Below are 22,848 nucleotides of genomic sequence, written 5' to 3'. Positions count from 1 at the left end.
CCAACTTATCTTTCCCTGCAGCTCGGAATCCCAATGGCTGAGTCATATATATTTCTTCATCAAGATCACCATGAAGAAATGTCGTCTTCACATTCAACTGATCTAACTCCAATCCATACTGTGCCACCAAAGCTAGCAAAATCCGAATCGACGAATGCTTCACCACCGGAGAGAAAACCTCATTGTAATCAATACCTTCCTCCTGTGCATAGCCCTTCACAACCAACCTAGCCTTGAATCTCACTGGAGTGCCCTCAATGCCCTCCTTCTTCGTGTACACCCACTTGCACCCAATCGCCTTCCGCCCCTTTGGAAGCTCAACAAGCTCCCATGTATCGTTCTTATGAAGGGACTCCATCTCCTCCTGCATAGCCACCTGCTACGAATCAGCCCCCAAACTCTGCTCGGCCTCTCTGAATATAGTAGGTACCATCTCATCGATACTCTCCACCGGAAGTGCATATGCAACTGTGTCGGCATACCGTGCTGGCACCCGTATGTCTCTCCTCTGTCTCCGTGCCGCAATAGAATCCTGAACCTGAGCCGTCGGTCCCTGATCCTGCTCATGAGTACCCGTATCCTCCGCATCACCGTCGTGCTCGCCTGGCGTCACCTCAGTCGGTACTCTAATGGATACTGTACTATCTGGACTCTGTGGAGCTGCATCAATCTTCACCACCTGCGAAATCTCCTCTGTCGGGTCGCTCTCCACCTGATGAGAGCTGGCAAGCTTCAAGATAGAAGCCTCATCGAATGTGACGTCCCTACTTAGCACAATCTTCTTATCAACTGGATCCCAAAGCTTGTATCCCTTAACACCACGCTTGAATCCTACAAATATGGCCTTCCTAGCTCGAGGTTCCAACTTATCAGTTCTAACATGATAATATGCAGGGCAACCAAATACCTTAAGCTGGTCATAGTCATGTGCTGTCTCTCCCGACCACATCTCCATAGGGGTCTTCCCCTCAATCGCAGATGAAGGCAGCCTGTTAATGAGGTGGCTCGCATAAGAAAGTGCCTCAGCCCAAAAGATCTTCTCCAAACCACTATGCGCTAATAAACATCGAATCTTCTCCAGTAAAGACCGATTTAACCTCTCTGCCACCCCATTCTGCTGCGGTGTATGACTAACTGTGAAGTACCTCTCTATGCCCTCGTCTCGACATAGCTGCTGAAAGGGATCTGAAGTATACTCGCCGCCGTTGTCGGATCGCAACGTCTTGATCTTTCTCCCAGTCTGCAGTTCCAATCCTTTCTCCCAGTCTGCAGTTCCAATCTTTTCTTCCACTCCACAAACAAATCTAGGACTTCACTCTTATGCTTCATGGTGTACACCCAACAACGCCTAGAATAGTCATCAACAAATGTGACGAACCAATGTCAACCACCAAGTGATGTCGTCTTGGTAGGACCCCAAACATCTGTGTGCACGTAGTCCAAGATGCCTTTCGTCCTATGAATGGCCGTCCCGAACTTCACCTTCGTCTTCTTGCCAAGAACACAGTGCTCACAGAACTCAATCTTTCCACTCTTGGCTCCCTTCAATAGCCCCTGCTTGCACAAAGCCTGCAGTGACTTCTCTCCTGTGTGCCCTAACCTGTAATGCCAAAGTCTGCTCATGTCCGCCTCTGAAATAGCCGAAGCAACCTGGCCAATCTCGGTGCTTCCCTTCAGATAATACAAATTCCGATTCCTCAAAGGTCACCCTGAATCCCTTCGCCTCCAAAGCCCCAACTGAGATAAGATTCTTCTTAAGTTGAGGAACGAATCTCACCTCCTTCAACTCACGGACTACTCCATCGTGCATCCGAATCCTCACAGTACCTGTCCCACAAACGCCACAGGATTGATCATTTCCCATGATAACAACACCCCCATCGAGTCTCTCAAATGATGAAAACCAATCTCGCCTAGGAGTCACATGATAAGTAGCGCCAGAATCAAGCATCCACTCCGATGCATCCAAATAGTTCACCTCCGGAGTAATCAAAAGAGAAAAGCTCGAATCATCGGAATCATTGCCTTGCGCAACATTCACCTCATTGGCCTTCGGGCCCTTATTCTTGCTATTCTCTTTTTCTTTGACTTTCGGGCAGTCTCTCTTCCAATGTCCCTGCTCTTTGCAGAATGCACATTGGTTCTTTCCAAGCTGGTGACGACCTTTTGACTTTGACCTCCCTCTATTTCCACCTTTCTGATATGAGCTTCTACCTCTCGTCGACAAGGCCTCTTCTGAAATACTAGCGCGGGAAGTCTCCTTATCCTTCCTCCTCAAATCATAGTTCGTCAATGCGTTAGTCACTTCACTATAAGTGATAGAAGATCTCCCGTTCAGCAACGTAAGCACGAAGGTATCATACTCCTCATCCGGTAAGGAGCCCAAAAGAATAATAGCCTTGTACTCATCTGTGATCTTCTCATCCACGTTCGCCAAGTCCGACAACAACTTAGTGTAGTTGTTCACATGAGCCGCAAGCGAGGTGCCTCTGGACATCTGAAATCTGAATAATCTTCGCAGCAAGTGCAACCTGTTCTCAACACTCTTCGTGAGATACTTGTTGTTGAGAATCTCCCACATCTTCATTGCAGACGTCACCCCAATCACATCGTATTTCAGCTCCTGTTCCAAACAGGACCTGATCACCCCGCAAGCATTTCGATTCATCTTTTCCCATAGCGCCTCTTCATATTTAGGTGGCCTCACATCGACCATGATGGTCTCCTCCAGATTTTGAGCATTGAGTGCATCCTGTACGTCGCTCATCCATAAACCAAAATTGATCTTGTCGTCATATTTCACTACACTAATCTTAGTGTTCTAAAAACCCACTTGAACTGTGCCTGTCATCTTGCTGCTTTCACCAATTACTTCACCCATAATCACAACTTCCAAATTGTAGAGAAAGATCCAAACTTTAAGAAGAATAAGAAATTACCCAACTGAACCCTAGATTGGATTCCAAATAGAACTCCTAACCACACGAGGAAAGCGAGATCTTCAACGGCAACTTCAAACCCTAACTCCACCAAAGCCTAGAACTCCAAGAACCAAGCTTCAAACTGAATCTTCCTCCACCTAATCCAAAACCCTAGATCTGAATCTGAGCTCTGATACCACTTGTCGCGCGCCTTTGCGGAAGCCTTGCACGAACTCACAACGAACCTGTGATCACGAGTAGAAGAAAGACAAACTCTTGCACAAATCCAACCAATAAAGCCAAATCAATCCAAACACAGAGATATACGTGGTTCGGCAATTTGCCTACGTCCACGGGGAGAGGATGGGGACCAGGGTGTGGTGGAGTCTGTTTTGGGTTATTCTTCACGTTTTTTACAATTCCTTCGCCGTTTTCACAGCAATTTCATTAAGCACACAAAAAAAAAATTTACCAAACATTATTATTGGTTGCTTCCTGAAAAAATAAGCAAAAGCATCCGGAAAAAAGAAGAAAAACAATATCAAACTGGCTCTTAAACTAGTCTAGTTCCACCAAACCAATTCAAGCTGAAATTGCCAAAACTGAGCCTTAGTCAGGAGCTTCAAATATAAAAATTGTATAGATAAATAAAATGATTTATACTATCTTAATTTATCAAACATAATAATTATAAAAAGTTTAGTGAAAAGAATTCAAAAATACAACCTCTTCAAAATAAACTCTTCAAAGCGAATAATTTACTAATCTACATCTTTTTTTTTCCTTTTTGATAAAATTCTAATCTACATCTTTAAAAAAACATTTATTTATAAAGAAAATAATAAACCTTCTTTCTATGTTTAAACACTTTCAAGTCCTAAGCCAACACGTTAAATAGTAATAATGTTGGAGTCATGGAGACAGTCTCGATCTTCTGAAAATAGAAAGATCGGCCGGGACCAGGAGCGTTTCGGGCCGGGCTGCTCTCTACACAAAATAGATTTAACTTAACTCCGCAATCCCTCTTCCGTTATTTTTCTTTGGTTTATGGGGTGTTAGTAGGGCTGTCCATCCGGGCCGGCCCGGCCCGACCCGGCCCGGAAAACCGGGCCCGGGTCGGGCAAAACCCAAGCCCGGACCCGGGCCCGGGTGGTCCGGGCCGGGCCCGGGCCTGAGCGGGCCGGACACCGGGCCGGCCCGGTTTGATTTTTTTTAGAAATTTTTTTTTTTTAATTTTAACAAAACCATAAACCATAAATTATTATAAAAAATGTCATAAATTTAATTAATAGCTTGAAATGAAATGACATAAATTACAAGTACAAAAAATGATAAAAATAACTTCTTTATTAATAATCGGTAAATCCTTTACAAATCCTTTACAAGTATAAATTTATTTCGAAATTCGTCGCATCACAATAGATGAGTACATCCCAACTAGGTTGGCACCTACTCACCCATATCACTATCATTTGCAACTTTTTTTGAAATAATTTAATTCAAATTTAAAGCTAAGAAAAGAAAATTATAATTTTATGAATATTATCTAATCATTATATCTATCTGCTAGTCCTAACTCTTCAAATTTATCTTCAATCATAGCAATCCGTTCGATGCCTTGTGTTCGCTTCTCGTATCTCCACCAATCCTGTAAGCACATCACCGCTTGTACAGTATACGGATCTAAGCATGTCCTGTGGTCGTCGATCAAACGTCCTGCTGTGCTGAAAGCGGATTCCGAGGCTACAGTCGAAACCTGCACTGATAGTAAGTCACGAACCATGGTGGAAAGTATAGGATATGAAACTGATCCATATACTTTCCACCATTGCAAAATATCTAAAGCATTTCCTTGACATCTAACTAAAGAAGCAGAAAAATATTCATCTATTTCAGAAACATCTAATCCTGATGAAGTTCCAGATCCACCAGTTAGTTCAGCTACCATTGCATACCTATCAAAACTTACACTTTTACCTCGACCTGTGCTCGAAGCTGAAGGTGCCGAAGCTGAAGACTGTTGTGTAGCTACACCATATCTAGCTGCATACTCATCATATAAGGTTTGAAAATAATTTCTAATAGCTAAATAATGAGTAGTAGCAGTAAGGGTGGATCCATCATCTAAGTCTATAATCTGTCCACCATACAATGATTGTAACAAACTTCGAAGGCCAATTTCCTTCAAGCATGGATCAATAAGAACACCAATACCAAAAATATGAGGAATAGGCCTAAAATACTTATTAAATTTACTCTCCATTTCAAAAATTATACTTCCAAAAATATCATCCATACGATATTTTGTAAAAAAATTTTGAATATTTAAAATTTGTAAAGCAGCTAAAGTAATAGTTGGATAATAACAACCAGATAATAACATAGTAGCATCATAAAAAACTTGTAACATCTCATTTAATTTACATATAACTGTCCATTCATCTTCAGTTATTCCATAAGCACTACCAGAGCTAGAACTAGAAGCATAAAAATTTATAAAATCATTTATAATTTCTTTATATTCTATTGCTACAGATAACATTGCATAGGTGGAATTCCACCTATGGTCAACATCTTTTGGAATTAGTCTAGGCTTATAATTTTTTCTTTTACAACATTGTTTCCATCTTTTAATTCTCATTTCAGAAGCATTATGCATATTAGTAACTGTTCTAACTTTTTCTATCATGGGTTTAATTTCAGAAAATGCACTTTGAACAATTAAATTTAAAATATGACAGATACATCTAACATGAAAAAGCTCACCATGACATGGCAATGACAAAGTTATTTTCAGAAAATCAACAGCTACATTATTATTACTTGCATTATCTAGTGAAAGAGTAAATATTCTTTGATCAATTTCTAGTTTCATAAGTTCTTCAACAATTAAATTTGCAACATTAATACCAGTGTGTGACTCTTCAATTGCAATAAAAGAAACAACTCTTTTAAACATTTTCCAACTTTCATCAATCCAGTGTGCTGTTATACATAAATAACCAGTTTGCACTCTAGATGACCAAATATCAGAAGTTAAAGAAAATTTGCAGTTTAAATTTTTAAAATAAGAAATTATTTTTCCCTGTTCCTCAACATAATATTTTAAAATATCACGTTGACAGGTTTGACGAGAAAATTTTGTAAATGCAGGATAAAAACCATCTCTAAATAAATCTTCAAATTCATCATCTTCTACTAATTTAAAAGGAAGGTTTTTAAGAACAATAAACCTGATTACGCATTTCCGGGCTCGGGCAGCGTCATAATTCCAACTGCCGAGGGTACCTGAAGAGGATGATTGGGAAAGCATAGACTGCCGGATATCACCTTGTAGATTTTGGCCTTTGTTGTGTTTTTCAATATGCCGTTTGAGATGGTTGGTGCCGCTCTTATGATGAGCTTTGAATATCTGGCCGCACAACGCACATTTCGCATTCTGAGAGATGATCCTACCGTGTTCATCCTTGGTGACGTCTATCTTCTCAAAAAAATTCCATACATCAGACCTCGGCCTTTTTGGAGCTCTTGGTGCCGTAGATTCGTCGCCACCAGATTCAGGATTAACACCGGTAGGATGAGGAGTTGTTGTAGGAGGACTCATCTCTGGATCGGTAGGAGTTGCATGTTGCTCTTCATAATCAGACCCAGAAGCCATTTGTTGGAAGTATTAGAAAATACAAAAGATTATAGGATAGTATATTAGTATGAGATAGTATAAGATTGTATAAGAGAGTAGTAGAGAGAGAAATAGATGAGTTTTGTTGTGAGAAAATGAATTGAAACCCCCCCTCTATTTATAGAAGCAGCCCCCTAGGTAAATGACCAAAAAACCCTCGAAAAATAGCCGTTTTTTGACCGTTTTAAGGGGCAAAACGGTCAAAAGACCAAATCTGGCCGTTAGGCCAGATTTGGCCCGGGCCGGGCTGGGCAACGGTCACCTTTGTGACCGTTATGGCCGGGCCGGGCCGGGTCGGGCCCGGCCCGGCCATTCGAAGCCACAGTGCCTTTTTTCGGCACTGTTCCGGGCCCGGGCCGGGCCCGGACGTGGCTCGCCAACGGCGACCCGGGCCCGGGCCCGGGCCCGGGTTTTGCCCGGGTTTCTGGGCCCGGGCCGGATACCGGGCCGGGCCCGGGCTCCGGGCTTTTTGGACACCCCTAGGTGTTAGGATACTTGACATTAGTTAATTAAAAAGGAGTTTGGATTTTAAAAAGGAAAAGGGGGTAAGAAGTGAAATAAGAAAAACCTACTTTTTGTGAGCATTCCATGAAAGAGATACGGTTGATTGGATAGCCATGATTTGAAGCACATGAACGTCGTGGAGGCCCCCACATCTACTCACCACGTTACAAAAAAGGGATTTCATATCAGAAGAATAGTAATTATTATATTATAAATTGTCAAAATTTCAAGTTAGGTTTCTAATAATTCACCAAATATTATTTGAATGGTTAATGTTTATAAGTCGTCAGTGGAAGTCCTTAACATTGCCTTGGTCATCAGTCTGTCTGGGTCACTTTAATAAAATTCAATTAGATAATACTAACATAACGGTGATGCCATGTCATTACCACATTAATAAGAAATTAGTGAAATGACAAGTCCAATGCAGAAAAAATTAGTGAAATTAACTTTTAGGTTTTTTTTTTTTGATGACATGACTAGCACACGTCATCCCCATATTAGCAAAATTTAATGAAAATTTATAGAAATGATCTAAGTTGATGGCAGAGGAAACATTTGGGGAGCCCCACTAATGATTTTAAAATATCAAAGATTCAAATGTTAATTGGCTGATACATTGGGGACCTCCACTGGACTTGTGCCTTATAAATTTTATATTATATTAATTTTATAAAAACTAAACATGTTTTGTGTTGGGCGTAGAATCACGCTCTCACGTCGAGGAAACGATATCACCCAAGAGAAAGCACTGGCTTTTGTTTTCACAAAAGCTCAAGTCAACCTCTATATTCCCATTTCACAAAGGAAACAAGAATAGAATGGAAATATCTCAACAAAGTGAGATATACACTCTTCCTCTCAGCAGTTCTAGGACTGAATATCGAGGAAACCTACAAGCAATAGTCAACTCTTGTTCCAGCTCAACATCTCATCAGTTCTAGGACTGACTTATGGAGGGAACCTACAAGCAAAACCAACTCACAGTTAAGACATAAGATTTACGTGGTTCGGCAAACTTGCCTATGTTCACGGGAGGGGGTTTTCACTATGAGAAGAATACCAAACTTGAACAACTCACAAGCTCTCTCTCTCTCTCTCTCTCTCTCTCTCTCTCTCTCTCTCTCTCTCTCTCTCTCTCTCTCTGATTTTTTTCTCTCTTCAAAATCTCTCAAAAATTTCCACTCTTTTTCTTTTCTTCCCCACACAACTTCTCTTCTCTCTTCCTCTCTATTTATAGGCAAGAGAGAGTATGGGCTAAACCAAGAGAGCATGGGAGGCATGGGGGCTGTGAGCTTGGGCAGAATGGGGGGTGAGCATGGACTAAACGTGGGAGCATGGGGGAACCACTGTCCACAGTGCCCCCCCCCCCCCCACACAACACCACTAAGTACGTTCCCACTCAAAATTCTCCACCTCGTTCATCATTTGATAAACCTTAAATTTTGAACGAACACCAGAAGAACCCCACGAACATCACCAGAGAGATCAGATACACCAAACCAGACCAAAACCAGTCTAAACCAGCTGCACCATTATACCATGGTTGCATACGTACCCTCTGACCAGGATCAAGCTAACCGTAGTTCTGTAATTATTCCCTAACATAGTCTCCACATCACCCTCATCATCGCCCCGAAGGGCCATGCCCTCTTGGACAAATCAGCACGAGCTGATATGAAGCAAGTCCAAGCAATGCTAGAACTTGCTGTCTGTTACCACCTTGGTTAACATGTCTGTGGGATTCTCATTCATGTGCACATTCATGAGAGAAATATCACCTTCCTCTATGACATCCCACACAAAATGATACCTAACATCGATATACTGGTACGAGCATGGTGAACTTGATTCTTAACCAACGAATCGCACTCTGACTATCGCACCATAAGTTTACAGTATCCTGCTCAATCCCCAAATTATCTAAAAGACCCCACAATCACAATGCTTCCTTCACTCCCTCTGTCATGAACATATACTCGGCCTCTGCAGTAAAAAGCACCACCGTAGCCTGTAACATCGATCGCCAACTAACTGGAGCTCCATATATATTGAACACATAACCAGTAGTAGATCGTCGTCTGTCTAGATCTCCCCACTACAACACCTGAAATCTACCATAGCGGTCGAAAAACGCTATGGTATTATTTCATAGCGTTTTAATCAACGCTGTGTCAGAACCCGCTATAGTAGATCTGTGGCTTTACATAGCGTTTCCCCAAACGCTGTCAAAAAGTTTCCAACCATAGCGTTTTTATGTAGCTATAAAAGAGTATTCCATAGCGTTTCTATATTGCTATGACAAATATCTTTCATAGCGGTTGAAAAACGCTATTAGTTAGTTTTCATTCATAGCATTTCAACGCTGCTATTGTCTTACATTTGATAGCGTTTGAGTTACTACAATGGCGTTTCAGTGAATGTTGTCTTTCTTCTTTTAATAGCATTTAAGTAATTGTTTCCACTTCTTATAGCATTTCAGTTGTGCCTATAAACCTTTGAGGTTGAACTAGAAATAACTTCCAATTGTGACAACCATAAAAGCAAATATTTTATTTAAATGTTCAAACTGATACATAACCAAGTTGTAGCATACAAGAAGAGTCAACACAAATGTGCCAAAAAACAAATACTAGTCTTTGGATAATCCAACATGGAGTACAAGAATTAACCATAGTACACAGAACAACAAAAACTAACTTTGCTGCATTACATATGACTTGGGAGACTCATCATCTTCAGCAATTGAGTTCGAAGATATCACACAAGAGTTCGAAGTTTGATTAAACTTAGGCTCAACACACCATAATGTCTTGATAATCTGACATTACTGACTTTCCAAGTTGCAATTCGCGATATTTTGGACCTGGTTTCAGTCCTAGAGATGAAGCTTTAACTGGGTCAAACTTCCCCTTAATTTCTGGCAATTCACAGACATAGACAACCGCATTATCACCAGGCTTTAGTGTAGAACCTGTTATATCATATAAGAATCATTAGCAGAGATGACTGAGGAGACAACAGATATGGTTGAAACATGTAACAATATAGTAACCCCCAACAATCAGAAGATTATAAAACAGTTTATACGCATATCTACTCATCCGCTTCTAGTCCCACCCTAGATCTGATTTCTACTTTGCATTCTAACCCAGGCCTTATATCTAGACTCTTTTTATGAATTATCTACATATTAGTGCAAAATCCCTTCACCTATTGATTAAGGCCTAATAATTGTGGAATCTATTGTTATATTTGATCCACCAAAAATTGTTGTTAAGCCTACTAGACTTGAACTCCCTTGACGCAATAACACTGCACTACAGATCCTATACCCTATAGCTGATACTCCAAGAAATAACTGGATTAGAAAAATTTATGCGCAACAAGAAGAAAAACTTTCTGGGTCCTAATTTTATGGTCAAATCCCTATGACCAGTATCCTCTCTTTGCCCAGCAAACATATCTAGTTGCAGAGCCAAATTGCATAGCCAAATTGCAATAACTCACATTTGCTCTCTGCAAGAAACTAATAATTTGCGGTAGATGCTCATGACAACTTTTGCATAGCCAAACTCACATTTGCTCTCTGCAAGAAACTAATAATTTGCGGTAGATGCTCATGACAACTTTTGCATAGCCAAATTGCTCAGTTCTCAATTCCTTGCACTAATAATTTGCGGTAGATGCTCATGACAACTTTTGCATAGCCAAATTGCTCAGTTCTCAATTCCTTGCAACACCTTTGCTCCAGATAACTTGTGATTTGATAATAAAAAAATGCAGAAATTGAGCAAACATGTAAGTTTGAAATTCTTATTTTGAAATTAACTACATGGAAAATACTCTCCTTAATTTGTCAACTTAATTTAGTGTAGAACCTGTTATATCATATAAGAATCATTAGCAGAGATGACTAAGGGGGCACCTAGAAGCTTTTTACTATGGCAGCATGTGGAATAAATAATTTCATTGCATCAACCAAATATTTAACATCAGACGGGCCCCACATGTTAACCTGAAAGGAAATAAGTTTACCAAAGGAGCCTATAAGTTATTTACTAGAAGTCTACATTAGTAACATATCATGGATAACGGAACAAATAGTAAACAAGCATTCTCCAGAAGCCGTTTAAATGAAAGACAAACAAAGAGAGCTAGAGGATTACATACAGACATCCCTTCTTCCCCAATGCCGGCTAAAGTCAATAGAAGACCTGTACACAATTAATAAATTATTATTTATTTACAGTTCAAAGATAATTGTGCTACTATTCTACAGACAAAGAAAGGCCTACTAGCTGAGCCTATGAGATAGGATATATACAGTTTCTTGACATAACAAAAATAACTTTTTTTATAAAAAACAATTTCACACTCAAATAAATAATGCACCTGGAAGTCCGCCTAAAGTCTCTGAGCATACATGAGTTAGGACTATGTGATCAATCTGAAAGAAAACATCATTAAATTGCTTCAACTCTATGAAAAATCAAATGCTAAAATAGGATCAAAGTTGTAAACGGACAAGCAAATAGATACTCAATCTGCTAATAGCAGACAATTCTATACCTGGGGAAAACACAGAATAAAGTGAAGACATTGGAAAAGAAAACTTGCATAGAAATGTCAATATAAAGATAGTTTGACAGATGATTTCTCAAATGGATAAAATTGACAATGAGGCTAGCACTAAGAGAATAAGCAAAACTACAGTTATTCCAATATATGTGTATCTTCGATAACTTGATCTTGTGCTCAGTGTATAACCGCTGCAAACCATGAAACAAGATGAATTATTAGACAAAGATTCATCTCAATGAAGTTATCTTATGAGTAGAATGTCAAAAGAAAGGACACGCGATGTGCAAGGATAATGGCAAAATATTTGTATCTGACACTCGTTAATAGTGTCAAATTCTCTTAAAATCGAAATTGACCACAGATAGGATATAAAGCAAAATTCACTTGAAAATTTAGCGAGGCGCAATGAGTGACTTGTAAAGTCACAATAATTAACAATTCTTAGAAGACGTAGTTAATTCATTATCAACACTCCTAAGTCCTCACTTACACAAATGACCTCTCCAGATCAGAAGATGTCAAATTATCAGCATGACACAATTTATTGATCTACACCATCCACATGCTTATTACTAGCCTGCAAAAGTAATAACGTGCGAGCTGATATAACTTCAGTAATGCTGCGCAGATCCAGAATGAGCTCAAGGCACAAGAAGGGGGCACAAAATCCTGAACACCAGCAATTTCTAATAGAAATAGGCTAATTTGTGGCATTATCCACAGCAGTTTATCAAAGTATGATGAGTTGGATGCACAACACAAGCATAAACATCAAGAATATAATAATTGTATCACTCATTACTTCATATTTATCTAATAGTTCTCAATTTATTATTTTATTATATATTACTTGAAAGCAAAGTAATGGACCTAAGTCTTTACCTAGCGATTAAGATAGTCATAGCTTTGTCTTGCATGACCAATTTACAAGAATCTTATACTGGAAATAATCACACCAAAATGAAAAAAAATAATAAAAAAAGAAATTAATATGACGATGACAACAAGATAAGGAAACCAAAAATAATAGAGAACATATGAAGAGCATAAACGTATACCGAAGCCACGACCAGCCATCATCCCTCTCCCAAAGCCTCTTCCAAAGCCTCTACCGCCAAAGCCATCTTGTCCTTGACTGAAATGCCAGATGGTCCAATTAGAAGATTCTTCCAAAGCCTCTACCGCCAAAGCCATCTTGTCCTTGACTGAAATGCCAGATGGTCCAATTAGAAGATAGTACTTTTCAAAATAGAATTACAATGAAGAACTATTGCTATGATTTGTGGTTCATGTCACCTTAAACAATAACTTAAAACAATTTAATAAGAAGATCAACTTAGAAATCAATCAACACAAGTTTCTCACCAGCTCCAATCAAGTGCAGGCGTTTCAATTAATGCCTTAAGCTTGTCGTCTTCATCAATCCCACTAGCAGAAGAGACATCTACACCTGGATTACCCGACTGAGTAAGGACCACTTCAGGAGCATACAAATCATTGCCAAATACATCCCATTCAGATTCTTCAGGTTGCAAATTTGAACTTAAACTTACAACCTCCTTCCTCCCCTCCACTCCCAAGCTCCCCTACAGTAGCAGGAATAGCTTACTGTTGCCGCCGCCTCCTCCACATCCTTAGCCACAATTCGGCACATCGGGCCAGTTCCCGCCACCGACCCAATATCCACCTTCAGATCCTTCGCCAATTTCCTGTCGGCGAGGGCTTCGACACAGGAGGTGCAGAATCTTGCCATACTACAGCTTCTTGCTGCGCCGGAGGGGAATCTGAATCTAGGATTTCGGATGAGGAGGAGGAAGATTGGGCCTTTGACCTAGCCTGCTCGATCTTGGCCTCGGTCTCGGCGAGCAACGCGATCGCCGAGCCCACGGGGGCGACGCTGCCCTCTTCGACCATGATTGAAGCGAGATACCCATCGTGGGTTTGGTAGATGAGGAGGGAGCAGATTAAGGGCATGCGAAAATTGTTGGGGTTAGGGTTTTTTTTCTCAGGGCGGGACCAATGAATTTTTGGGGGTGGGGGATGAATTTTTGGGGGCGGCCTAATTTAATTTTCAGTGTCCCGCTTAAGTTTTCAACGCACCAGAATAAAAAAATTTGTGATCACTTACTTATAGCGTTTAAAATTTTTCAAACGCTATCAAAAAATAAGGCACGTATGATCTATAGCACTTACAACATAAACGCTATCATTAAACGCTATAAAATAACAGCTTTGTTATAGTGCCCGCATAATCTGAGTCAACAAACACATCAATCTGACACGTATCTCCATCAAAGCATAGACCCGTATCTATGGTACCCTTCAAGTACCTTAGGATGAACTTCACCGCTTCTCAATGTGTCTTTCCCGGGTTCGCCATGAATCTACTGACAACACTGACCGCCTGTGAAATATCTAGACGTGTACACACCATTGTGTACATTAAGCTGCCAACTGCACTAGCATAGGGGACACGTTCCATGTGTGTCTTTTCTTCTGCTGTAATGGAAGATTGTTTGCCTGAAAGCCTGAAGTGTGGAGCTAATGGAGTCACCACCGACTTAGCACTTTGTATCCTGAACCTCACGATCACCCGCTCTATATAGTCCTCCTGACTCAAGAACAATCACCGATTCGCCCGTTCTATTCTAATCTCCATACTCAATATTTTCCTTGCAGCGCCCATGTCCTTCATCTCGAACTCTTTACCAAGTTGAGATTTTAACCTATCTATCTTCACCTTGCTCCTCGACGCAATAAGTATGTCATCCACATACAAAAAAAGATAGATATAATCACCTCCACGAAGCTTCCGAATGTAGACACAATAATCATAGTCGCTTCTGGGAAACTCATGCTTCAGCATGAAGGAGACAAATCGCTTGTACCACTGCCAAGGAGATTGCTTCAATCCATATAGTGATTTCCTCAAGCGACATACATGATACTCCTTATCCTCAATCTTGTAGCCCTCAGGTTGATGTATATAGATCTCTTTATCCAAGTCTCCGTGTAAGAAGGTCGTCTTTACATCGAGTTGTTCCAGCTCAAGATCACCATGAGCAACAATACTCAATAGCACCAGAATAGAAATGTGTTTTAGCACCAGAGAAAATATCTCATTGTAATCCACACCCTCTCTTTGTGCAAACCCTTTAGCCACTAGCCTCACCTTGTACCTTATACCACCAAGCTCTGAAGGATCTTTTTTTTTCTTATACACCCACTTACAACCAATAACTTTTCTTCCTACGGGCAATGGGACCACCTCCCATGTTCGATTTTTCCAAATAGATTTCATCTCCTCTTCCATCGCAGATAACCAACTCTCACTATCCTTGTTCCGAATAGCTTCTTTGAAGGTGACCGGCTTATCATCCTCCACCGAGAGTGCATATTCTACCAAATTAACATGTTCATAATGCTTCAGGGGTTGATCAGACCCCTGCTTTAGTACCTGCTTGTATGCTCGCCTTGGCCTAGTGGAATCCAAACTATCCTCGAGCTGCTATTATTGTAGTGCATGTGTATTTTCTTGCTAAACCTCCTCCTGTTCAAGCTCATCATCTTCATGATCCTCCTCTTGAACGTGACTAGAACCTGATAGGTCCTTGGGTTCTATTTCAATCACCTGGGACTTTGAACACCATTAATATTGGGCGCCCTAGCAATCATGGATTTCTCATCAAATGTAACATCCCTACTGATCACAAACTTTGAATCTTCTGTACACCAAAGACGATAGCCTTTTACACCCTTTGCATACCCCAAGAATATAGCATTCTTAGCTCTCGCGTCAAGCTATCCCTCATTGACGTGATAATAGGCGGTACACCCGAAAATCTAGAGCCTCTCATAATCTACATGCTCCTCTGACCACACCCTAAAGGGTGTATCACCATCCAGTATAGAATGTGGAGACCGATTCACTATGTAGCAAGCTGTAGCAATCGACTCTGTCCACCATTCTTTGCCCAAACCAGCATATGATGGTATACTCACTGCTTTCTCCCGCAGTGTACGGTTCAGCCTCTCCGCGACCCTATTCTGCTATGATATTGATCTGGTTGTCCAGTGTCTAGCAATGTCCTTCTGATCACAGAACTCCTTGAAGGCACCATATGTATCCTCTGTACCGTTGTCAAATCTCAGTGTCTTCAACTTCTTCCCAGTCATGTTCTTAACCATCGCCTTCCACTTCTTGAATGTCTCGAATACCTTATTCTTATGCTTTAGAAAATAAACCCAAGCATACCTCGAATGATCATCTATGAATGAGACAAAATATCTAGAGTCTCCCTTGGAAGTAGTCTGAGCCGGACCCCAAATATCCGTGTGTACATAATCCAGAATACCTCTACTCTTATGCTTGCTTCTCAGAAGCTGGACCCTGTGCGCCTTCCCGTACACATAATCCTCGCAAAACTCTATGCAAGGTTTCTTTAGATTCTTCAACAAACCCTCCTTACCAAGCAGATCCAGACCCTTCTCTGACATGTGCCCAAGCCGCCTATGACATAACCGTGTATGCTCACATGAGTCTCCATCACTTCCATTAGTTCCAACCGTTGTATCAAAAATTTTATCACCTCCCATCTGAATAAAGGGCTCTGATACCAATTATTTGGCGTAGAGTCACGTCCTCATGCCGCGAAAGTGATATCACCCGAGAGAAAGCCCTGGCTTTTATTTTCACAAAAGCTCAAGTCAAATTCTATATTCCCGTTTCACAAAGAAAACAAGAACAGAAGTGAAATATCTTAATAAAGTGAGATATACTCTTCCTCTCAGCAGTTCTAGGACTGAATATCATGGGAACCTACAAGTAATAGCCAACTCTTGTTCCAGCTTAACCTCTCATCGGTTCTAGGACTGACTTGTTGAGGGAACCTACAAGCAAAACCAACTCACAGTTAAGATACGAGATTTACGTGGTTCGGCAAACTTACCTACATCCACGGGAGGGGTTTTCACTATGAGGAGAATATCAAATTTGTACAACTCACAAGCTCTCTCTCTCTGATTTTTTTTTGCCTCTCTTCAAAATCTCTCAAGAATTTTCACTCTTTTTTTTCTTTCCCACACAACTTCTCTTCTATCTTCATCTCTATTTATAGGCAAGAGAGAGTATGGGCTAAACCAAGAGAGCATGGGAGGCATAGGGGCTGTGAGCATGGGCAGAATGGGGGGATGAGCATGGGCTACGTGGGAGCATGGGGGACACTGTCTCGTGTCCCCGCACCCCAGCCCACCCCAACGGCCCCCTACCCACCCCCCCCACCCCACGCACACACAGTGTGTGTCTGATAATTGAATGGATCTAGGCATGAAAATGAAAAACAAAAGAAGTTAACAATAACACATATGGGAATAAGTTTTCCTTTACAAATCACTCTGGGTCAGAGGTCTATCTATGGTAGTTGAATGAGCCTGAACTTGAAAATGAAAAATAAAACAAGTTAACAATAACATTAATAGGAATAAGCTTTCCCTTTGCAAATCACTCTGGATCAAAGGCATCCCCACATTTCATGGATCTTGAACGTAGAGAAATATCATTTGATAGTTAAAGATTAAAGAAGTTAGCAATGACATAAACAAGAACAAGCTTTCCCTTTGCAAATTGCTTAATCACTCTAGATCAAAGGCATCACCATATTTTGCTGAACTTCAATATATAGAGAATATCATTTGGTAGTTAAAGACCATATTTAGCAATCTAGTCCGTGTTTTTGTTGCAAGTATTTTACGTAAACCGAACATGCTCTAAATTAAAACTTCTTAGATTCTTATTATAATTTATGGCAAGGTTTTTTACATACTTTTCATCTTATACTCTACGTGGAGCTCATGTCTTCTTATTACTACTAGTTCACCGGCACAAATTGACACAACCCATATGAATTTGGATCCCATCAAAACCTCCCGCATGGTGCGGGAGGTTCCAAGACATTGAAAATATTAAACAGAGAGCAGTTTGGATATTTCTGCGGGAGGTTCCAAGATATTGAAAATATTAAACAGAGAGCATGCGGTTTGGATATTTCTCTGCCTCCTATATGGCTCAAATTCCCCCACATGATAGAGAATTCTGATAAGATCCTCACGCCTCGTTTGGTACGCGGGAATGAACTCCAATGAGAATGGAATGGAAGAAGAAATGGAATGGAATTAATGAGAGATTGGAATAGTCATTCTCATTCTCACATTTGGGTATAATTTATAAAATGAAGTGGGAATAGACGTATTTTAAAATTGTATATTTTATTGATTCTCATTTAAGTGGGAATGCTCATTCTCTATCATTTCATTGGGAATGTTCATTCTCACATAAAGTGGGAATGTGCATTCCAACTTTAAAAAAGAGGATGTGTTTGGTAGGAAGGAATAAGAAGTGAGAATGGCAATTCCATTCTACCTCATTCCCGCGTACCAAACGAGGCCTCAGTGAAATCATGTCTTCCCCTGTCCCTTGTAGATGCTCTTAACTCTCCTATGGTCCATCAAATCTAGGTTCCTTTTAGAACCTATCGCGGGGCAACGTGTGATCTAAACCAAAAACATATCCATCGAATCATCATCATATCATAAACACAATAAACAACTTTATGACAAAGAATAGAGCCATGACTCAAAATCTTTGCGATTATGGGAAGGATTCACTTTCTCACCCTCAAACACTAGGATTTGAGTGCTTCCTACCCATTGCTTACTTTACTAGGTTCGGAAAGAACGAAGGAACCAGCAATAATTGGTACATGGTCAAGGGGGTTGCAGTATGATGCGGTACAACATTAGCTTTTGTCCACCACTATATTTTTCTGTTCAATTTAGGTGGGTTGAGAATCTCATGTTGGCCGGCCCTTTGGTCCGGCCACAAAGCCCAAATGAAAGTGGTGCACCAACTTGGGATGAAAGGGTTCAATCAGGCTTATAAATAGATTAGAAGGGCTATTACTAAGTTCACGCAAACTAACTTGGTTCCAATTATTCTCTGCCTCGTGGTTTTAGAATATAAAATTACTGAAAGCGCACAGCTTGCAACATGTTAAAGTGTAAAAATAGATTAATTAGAAGGGCTCAATCAATCTTATTAATAGCTGAAGGCACTTGTAATTCAAAATGGCAATTAATAAGAGAGGTATCATCATGCGCTTAAAGCCAAAAACCCAAACTATATATGATTATAGCCTCTTCGGAGCTTACTACGAAAGCGTCAGGCTCATGTATAATCAAGGTTTTATTTGGTTAAATCTCTATAGCTGTGGTTGCAATCAAAGTGTAATTTGGGTGGACTCGAGCTTTAATTGGACCAAGGGCTTTAAGGTTCAGGAACCCACAGATGTAATAGGCCATGAGCTCAACATTAATTAGTACTGATCATTGAGCTGAGAACAAATAGAGCAACTGTCTCTTCTGGTCAACCATGTTGGGGACCAGCTCCACAAGTGAACGAGGATGATGGTCCCAAATCAACACGCAAACAAAGCTTCACACAGAACTCATCGAGTCTGAGTCGATCACAACTCCAAAAAGATCAACAAATCAAAGCAAACATCAAACATATGGCACGATCATCAAGTAGCGAATGCGCATGCTACAGGCTTCAATCGGTGGGCACATATTTAGCATGGGCACAACCAAGTAGGCCAACCTACATGTTGATATGCCACAAATAAAGCTGTGATAAGTACAATATTTAGTGAAACTCTTATTAATGGTGAACCAAATGGATATCTACCACTAAACTAGTGCGCAAATCCTCGAGTCTATCAATTGAAGGATAAGAAGAACAATGGACTTAGGGGCCTACGGATATCTCCCTGATCACAACAATCTTATTGACCATTAGGACGAAAGAAGGATCAAATAGAACATACTTTCTGTTCGTGCAATTATTCTTCTGTTTACGAATCTATACATACATATACAAAACAACATACCTTAGGCAAAGAGAGAGTCTTTCTTGCCTGAAATCAGTGATATGGCAACGAATAGAGCTTCTTTAGGACCACCTCCTGCATAGCACACAGAGCACTAAGTGACATAGCAGAACTTCTCGACCATGTTTGGATTAGAAATTTGTTTTATCCTGGGACTAATTTAACTCACTACAGCCCTAAGATATAATAGTATTGGGGACCGTAGTGAGTTAAATTTTGAATAATTCATTGGGTCCGATTTGTTATTAACATCTCTGATACATGTGTAATGTTTGGGGACTTGCCATTATAAGGTGATATAATATTAGAATGCAATGGTATAGTACTAGAATATGACAACAAATATTCATAATGACCTTATGTCTACCCACCATGATTTTAGCCAGGTTATGACGGTGTTTCAAAGCATTTTGTACGCATCCCCCAACGCATAACAACTTGACTAAACAATATGATAACCCAATATACATTGAATCAACAAACTAAAAAATAGAATGATACATCAGTAATTAGGAAGCAATAAATAAATGAAACTACTGCAATCATTGAAAGACAACGTAATTTTGATAGTTCGCTTAAGATGCAATGAGAAATCTACAGAAAAACAATGGATGGAAGCAATAAACCTTTGTAACACATGCATGCGCACATACTACTAATATCAAGTTTTGCTTGTAATTTATACCAACAACACTTATACCCTCCCAAATAGTTCTATATTTTGCTGCTAATTATATGCACTGTGATTTTTCCTATAGACGTACTAAATATATAGTGCATCAAAGTAATCGTCACTTCGTACATATTTAACTATTATTTTCATGTGAACAAAACTATCTGGAACGGGTAGTACAATGTCAAGCAAAGATACATATTTAACTATTCTTTTCATGTGAACAAAACTATCTGGAACGGGTAGTACAATGTCAAGCAAAGATGCACAGGTCATAAGAACTTTAACAGAGCGTCCTTTTTCTTTTTCTTTTTCTTTTTCTTTTTCTTTTCTTTTTCTATTTTGTATTTGGTAGATGACGGCTACAGTGAAGAAAATTATTAGAGAGGGGGAACTTATGTAAGTTTTTTAGAAAATTTAAAGAGCAAAGTAGTTTTTTTAGATCTAATTCTAAGTGAAATAATCACAAGACTACGATAACACTCCCCTCCCTTCCCTTGTTTAGTCCTAAAACTTCAAATTATTTTATTTTAATGGACTTAATAGTCCGATCCAATATCTTACAAACTTCATCACTATTCTATTTTATAAGATAGAGGCCCCAATCCTAAGACAGGGCGGTTGTCCTTTATACGGGCCTATTAAGTAGGCCCATTGGATGTGCTCATCGGGGTTGATATAGAACAGGCTGGGCCTTAAGGATTAAAGTCAAAACCCCTAATTTGTTTTCATTCACTTAATCCAAAACACACTACAAAATATTAGTTAATCAACTACATCACAACCCACAAACTTCTACCTAACTGCACGCTACGCATAATCCTCAATACAAATACTCTACAACACAAGTCTTGGAAGAAGACCCAGACCACGCAACTTCGACCGCAACCATCTCCTGCTCATACACAAAACCCACCTCCTCTCCGTCAATCCTGCACCCCTTCGGCCTCTCCGACGAATAAACCCTCATCTCTCCTGCCCCCTTTACCAACACCCTAACCTTCAAACCCTCAACCACCTGCACGGATTGTATCGCGCCACCAGTGTTCAACATGTTCGCTAGCCCTACGGGAGCAAATCGAACGTTACATTCTCCCAAGATGCTGACGGGCGAGACTACGTAGAGCTCGTAGTTGAACGGATCGAGGGTCACTTCGAACTCCTCTTCGGGTTTTAGAAGGGTCAGAGTTTTGGCGCGGAACGAGTAGACCGCGAAGAGGTTATTTCTGTTTTGGACCGGGGTTATTGGAGTAGTTCCGGATTTGTTCCATTCGATGTCGGCTGGTCTGGCTGTTGCGGTGATGGTGCGGGAGTATTCGGAGGCGCATTTGTTCCTTCGGGCTTCTCGGTTCCAGCCTCCTCCTTGGCAGTTGAACGCTCCCATCACTCCAGTGTACTGAAACACAGAAAATAATTAAGGGATTTATCTGACATACTGATCGAACACATTGCGATGGGATCCGTTCCGAAAAGGGACGACCGGTACTCTTGAGCTCCGCTGGGGAGTTACGTACCTTGTTGAGGTTCCAGATCTTGAGCATGGTCCTGCCGTCGTGCAACGGGTCCTCGAACAAGCAGTCCCTCGTCGGGAGCGCGCAGCCCTCGCACCGCAGTATCGTGCCGTCGGGCAACGCCAGCCTCCTCAGCAGCTCGAAGTCGTGATCGCCGACGAGTCGCTGAAACCGTAGACGGGCCCACCAAGATAGGCGCGGGAGGCGGCGTGGAAATGAGCGCAGGGGTGGGGTGGACTGGGAACATGTCCGCAGTCGGGAAGCGGTGAAGCCTGGACATCGCAGAGGCTGTGTGTAGGCGGCAGTGCACCATGGTGGGGCATGCCCTGCAGCCAGAACGTCCCGTTCCGGTCCCCCGCTGGGTCCGTGCACCAGAAATCGTCGCCTGCGATTGGAATATTCCCAAGCGATTTAATTAGGGGGCGCCAATTTAATTTGATGGGCTGGACAGAATCTCTTAAGAAAAATTCATCAAGGATCCAAAATATGGACCAATAGAAGGGACAAGTGAGTTGTCCCCCTCCTATTGGATAATGAGTTGACCATCATTAATGATGACCGACTCATTATCCAATAGGAGGGGGACACATCACTTGTCCCTCCTATTGGTCTCATATTCTGGATACCCGTAGCAAACCTCATCTCTTAATTAGCTTTTTTTTTTAGTTGGGAATTTTGCGATTACCGACTCGGCCGAGCGAAATGGCTTCGGTGCCGAGGAACATGAAGTCGTTGCAGTGCTCCATGCTGGCGATCACTCCGTTGCCCTTGAAGTGCTTTCTCACGGATTCGGTCAGGCCTTTGTAATAAGCCTTGGCGAGCTCCACTCTGCCCCCGTACTCCTCGCTTACCATCTCCAATATCTGCACCGTTCAAGGGAAATCGAATATTGAGCCCCCCTTCCTTTCAAGCTCGATAAAGATAAATTTTAATTACTTTAGAAAGGGGGCAAAAAAAAAAAGAACAGTTATTTCATGAATTAGGGAATTGTTTCTTCCCCCCGCTTGCGGGCCGGCTTTTAGACTCGCTGGGA

The 22,848-nt window shown here is 40.9% G+C and overlaps 1 protein-coding gene and 1 long non-coding RNA gene across 4 annotated transcripts in view; both read right to left on the bottom strand.

Moving 5' to 3' along the window:
* Positions 9,631 to 13,398, bottom strand: LOC109828905. Of its 3 annotated transcripts, XR_002243891.1 has the most exons (5): positions 13,054 to 13,398; positions 12,747 to 12,823; positions 11,500 to 11,554; positions 11,278 to 11,321; positions 9,631 to 10,078 (listed from the first exon to the last, which is right to left on the bottom strand). It is a non-coding gene; the product is annotated as an uncharacterized LOC109828905 (long non-coding RNA). The 3 variants fall into 3 exon arrangements; XR_002243892.1 differs by having other exon boundaries at positions 11,274 to 11,321; positions 11,500 to 12,823; XR_002243890.1 differs by having other exon boundaries at positions 11,500 to 12,823.
* LOC109839068 (galactinol--sucrose galactosyltransferase-like) overlaps positions 21,007 to 22,848 on the bottom strand; it is a gene marked incomplete at its 5' end in the record, with an annotated part of 5,513 nt that continues 3,671 nt past the window's right edge. Inside the window, 4 exon segments of the mRNA XM_020407500.1 lie at positions 21,007 to 21,700; positions 21,819 to 21,976; positions 21,979 to 22,200; positions 22,501 to 22,678. Coding sequence (XP_020263089.1) covers positions 21,128 to 21,700; positions 21,819 to 21,976; positions 21,979 to 22,200; positions 22,501 to 22,678 — 1,131 coding nt within the window.

This window comes from Asparagus officinalis, chromosome 1 (assembly GCF_001876935.1).
Source record: "Asparagus officinalis chromosome 1, Aspof.V1, whole genome shotgun sequence".
In the NCBI taxonomy this organism is placed as follows: Eukaryota; Viridiplantae; Streptophyta; class Magnoliopsida; order Asparagales; family Asparagaceae; genus Asparagus; species Asparagus officinalis.
This window is presented reverse-complemented; position numbering and strand designations above follow the sequence as displayed.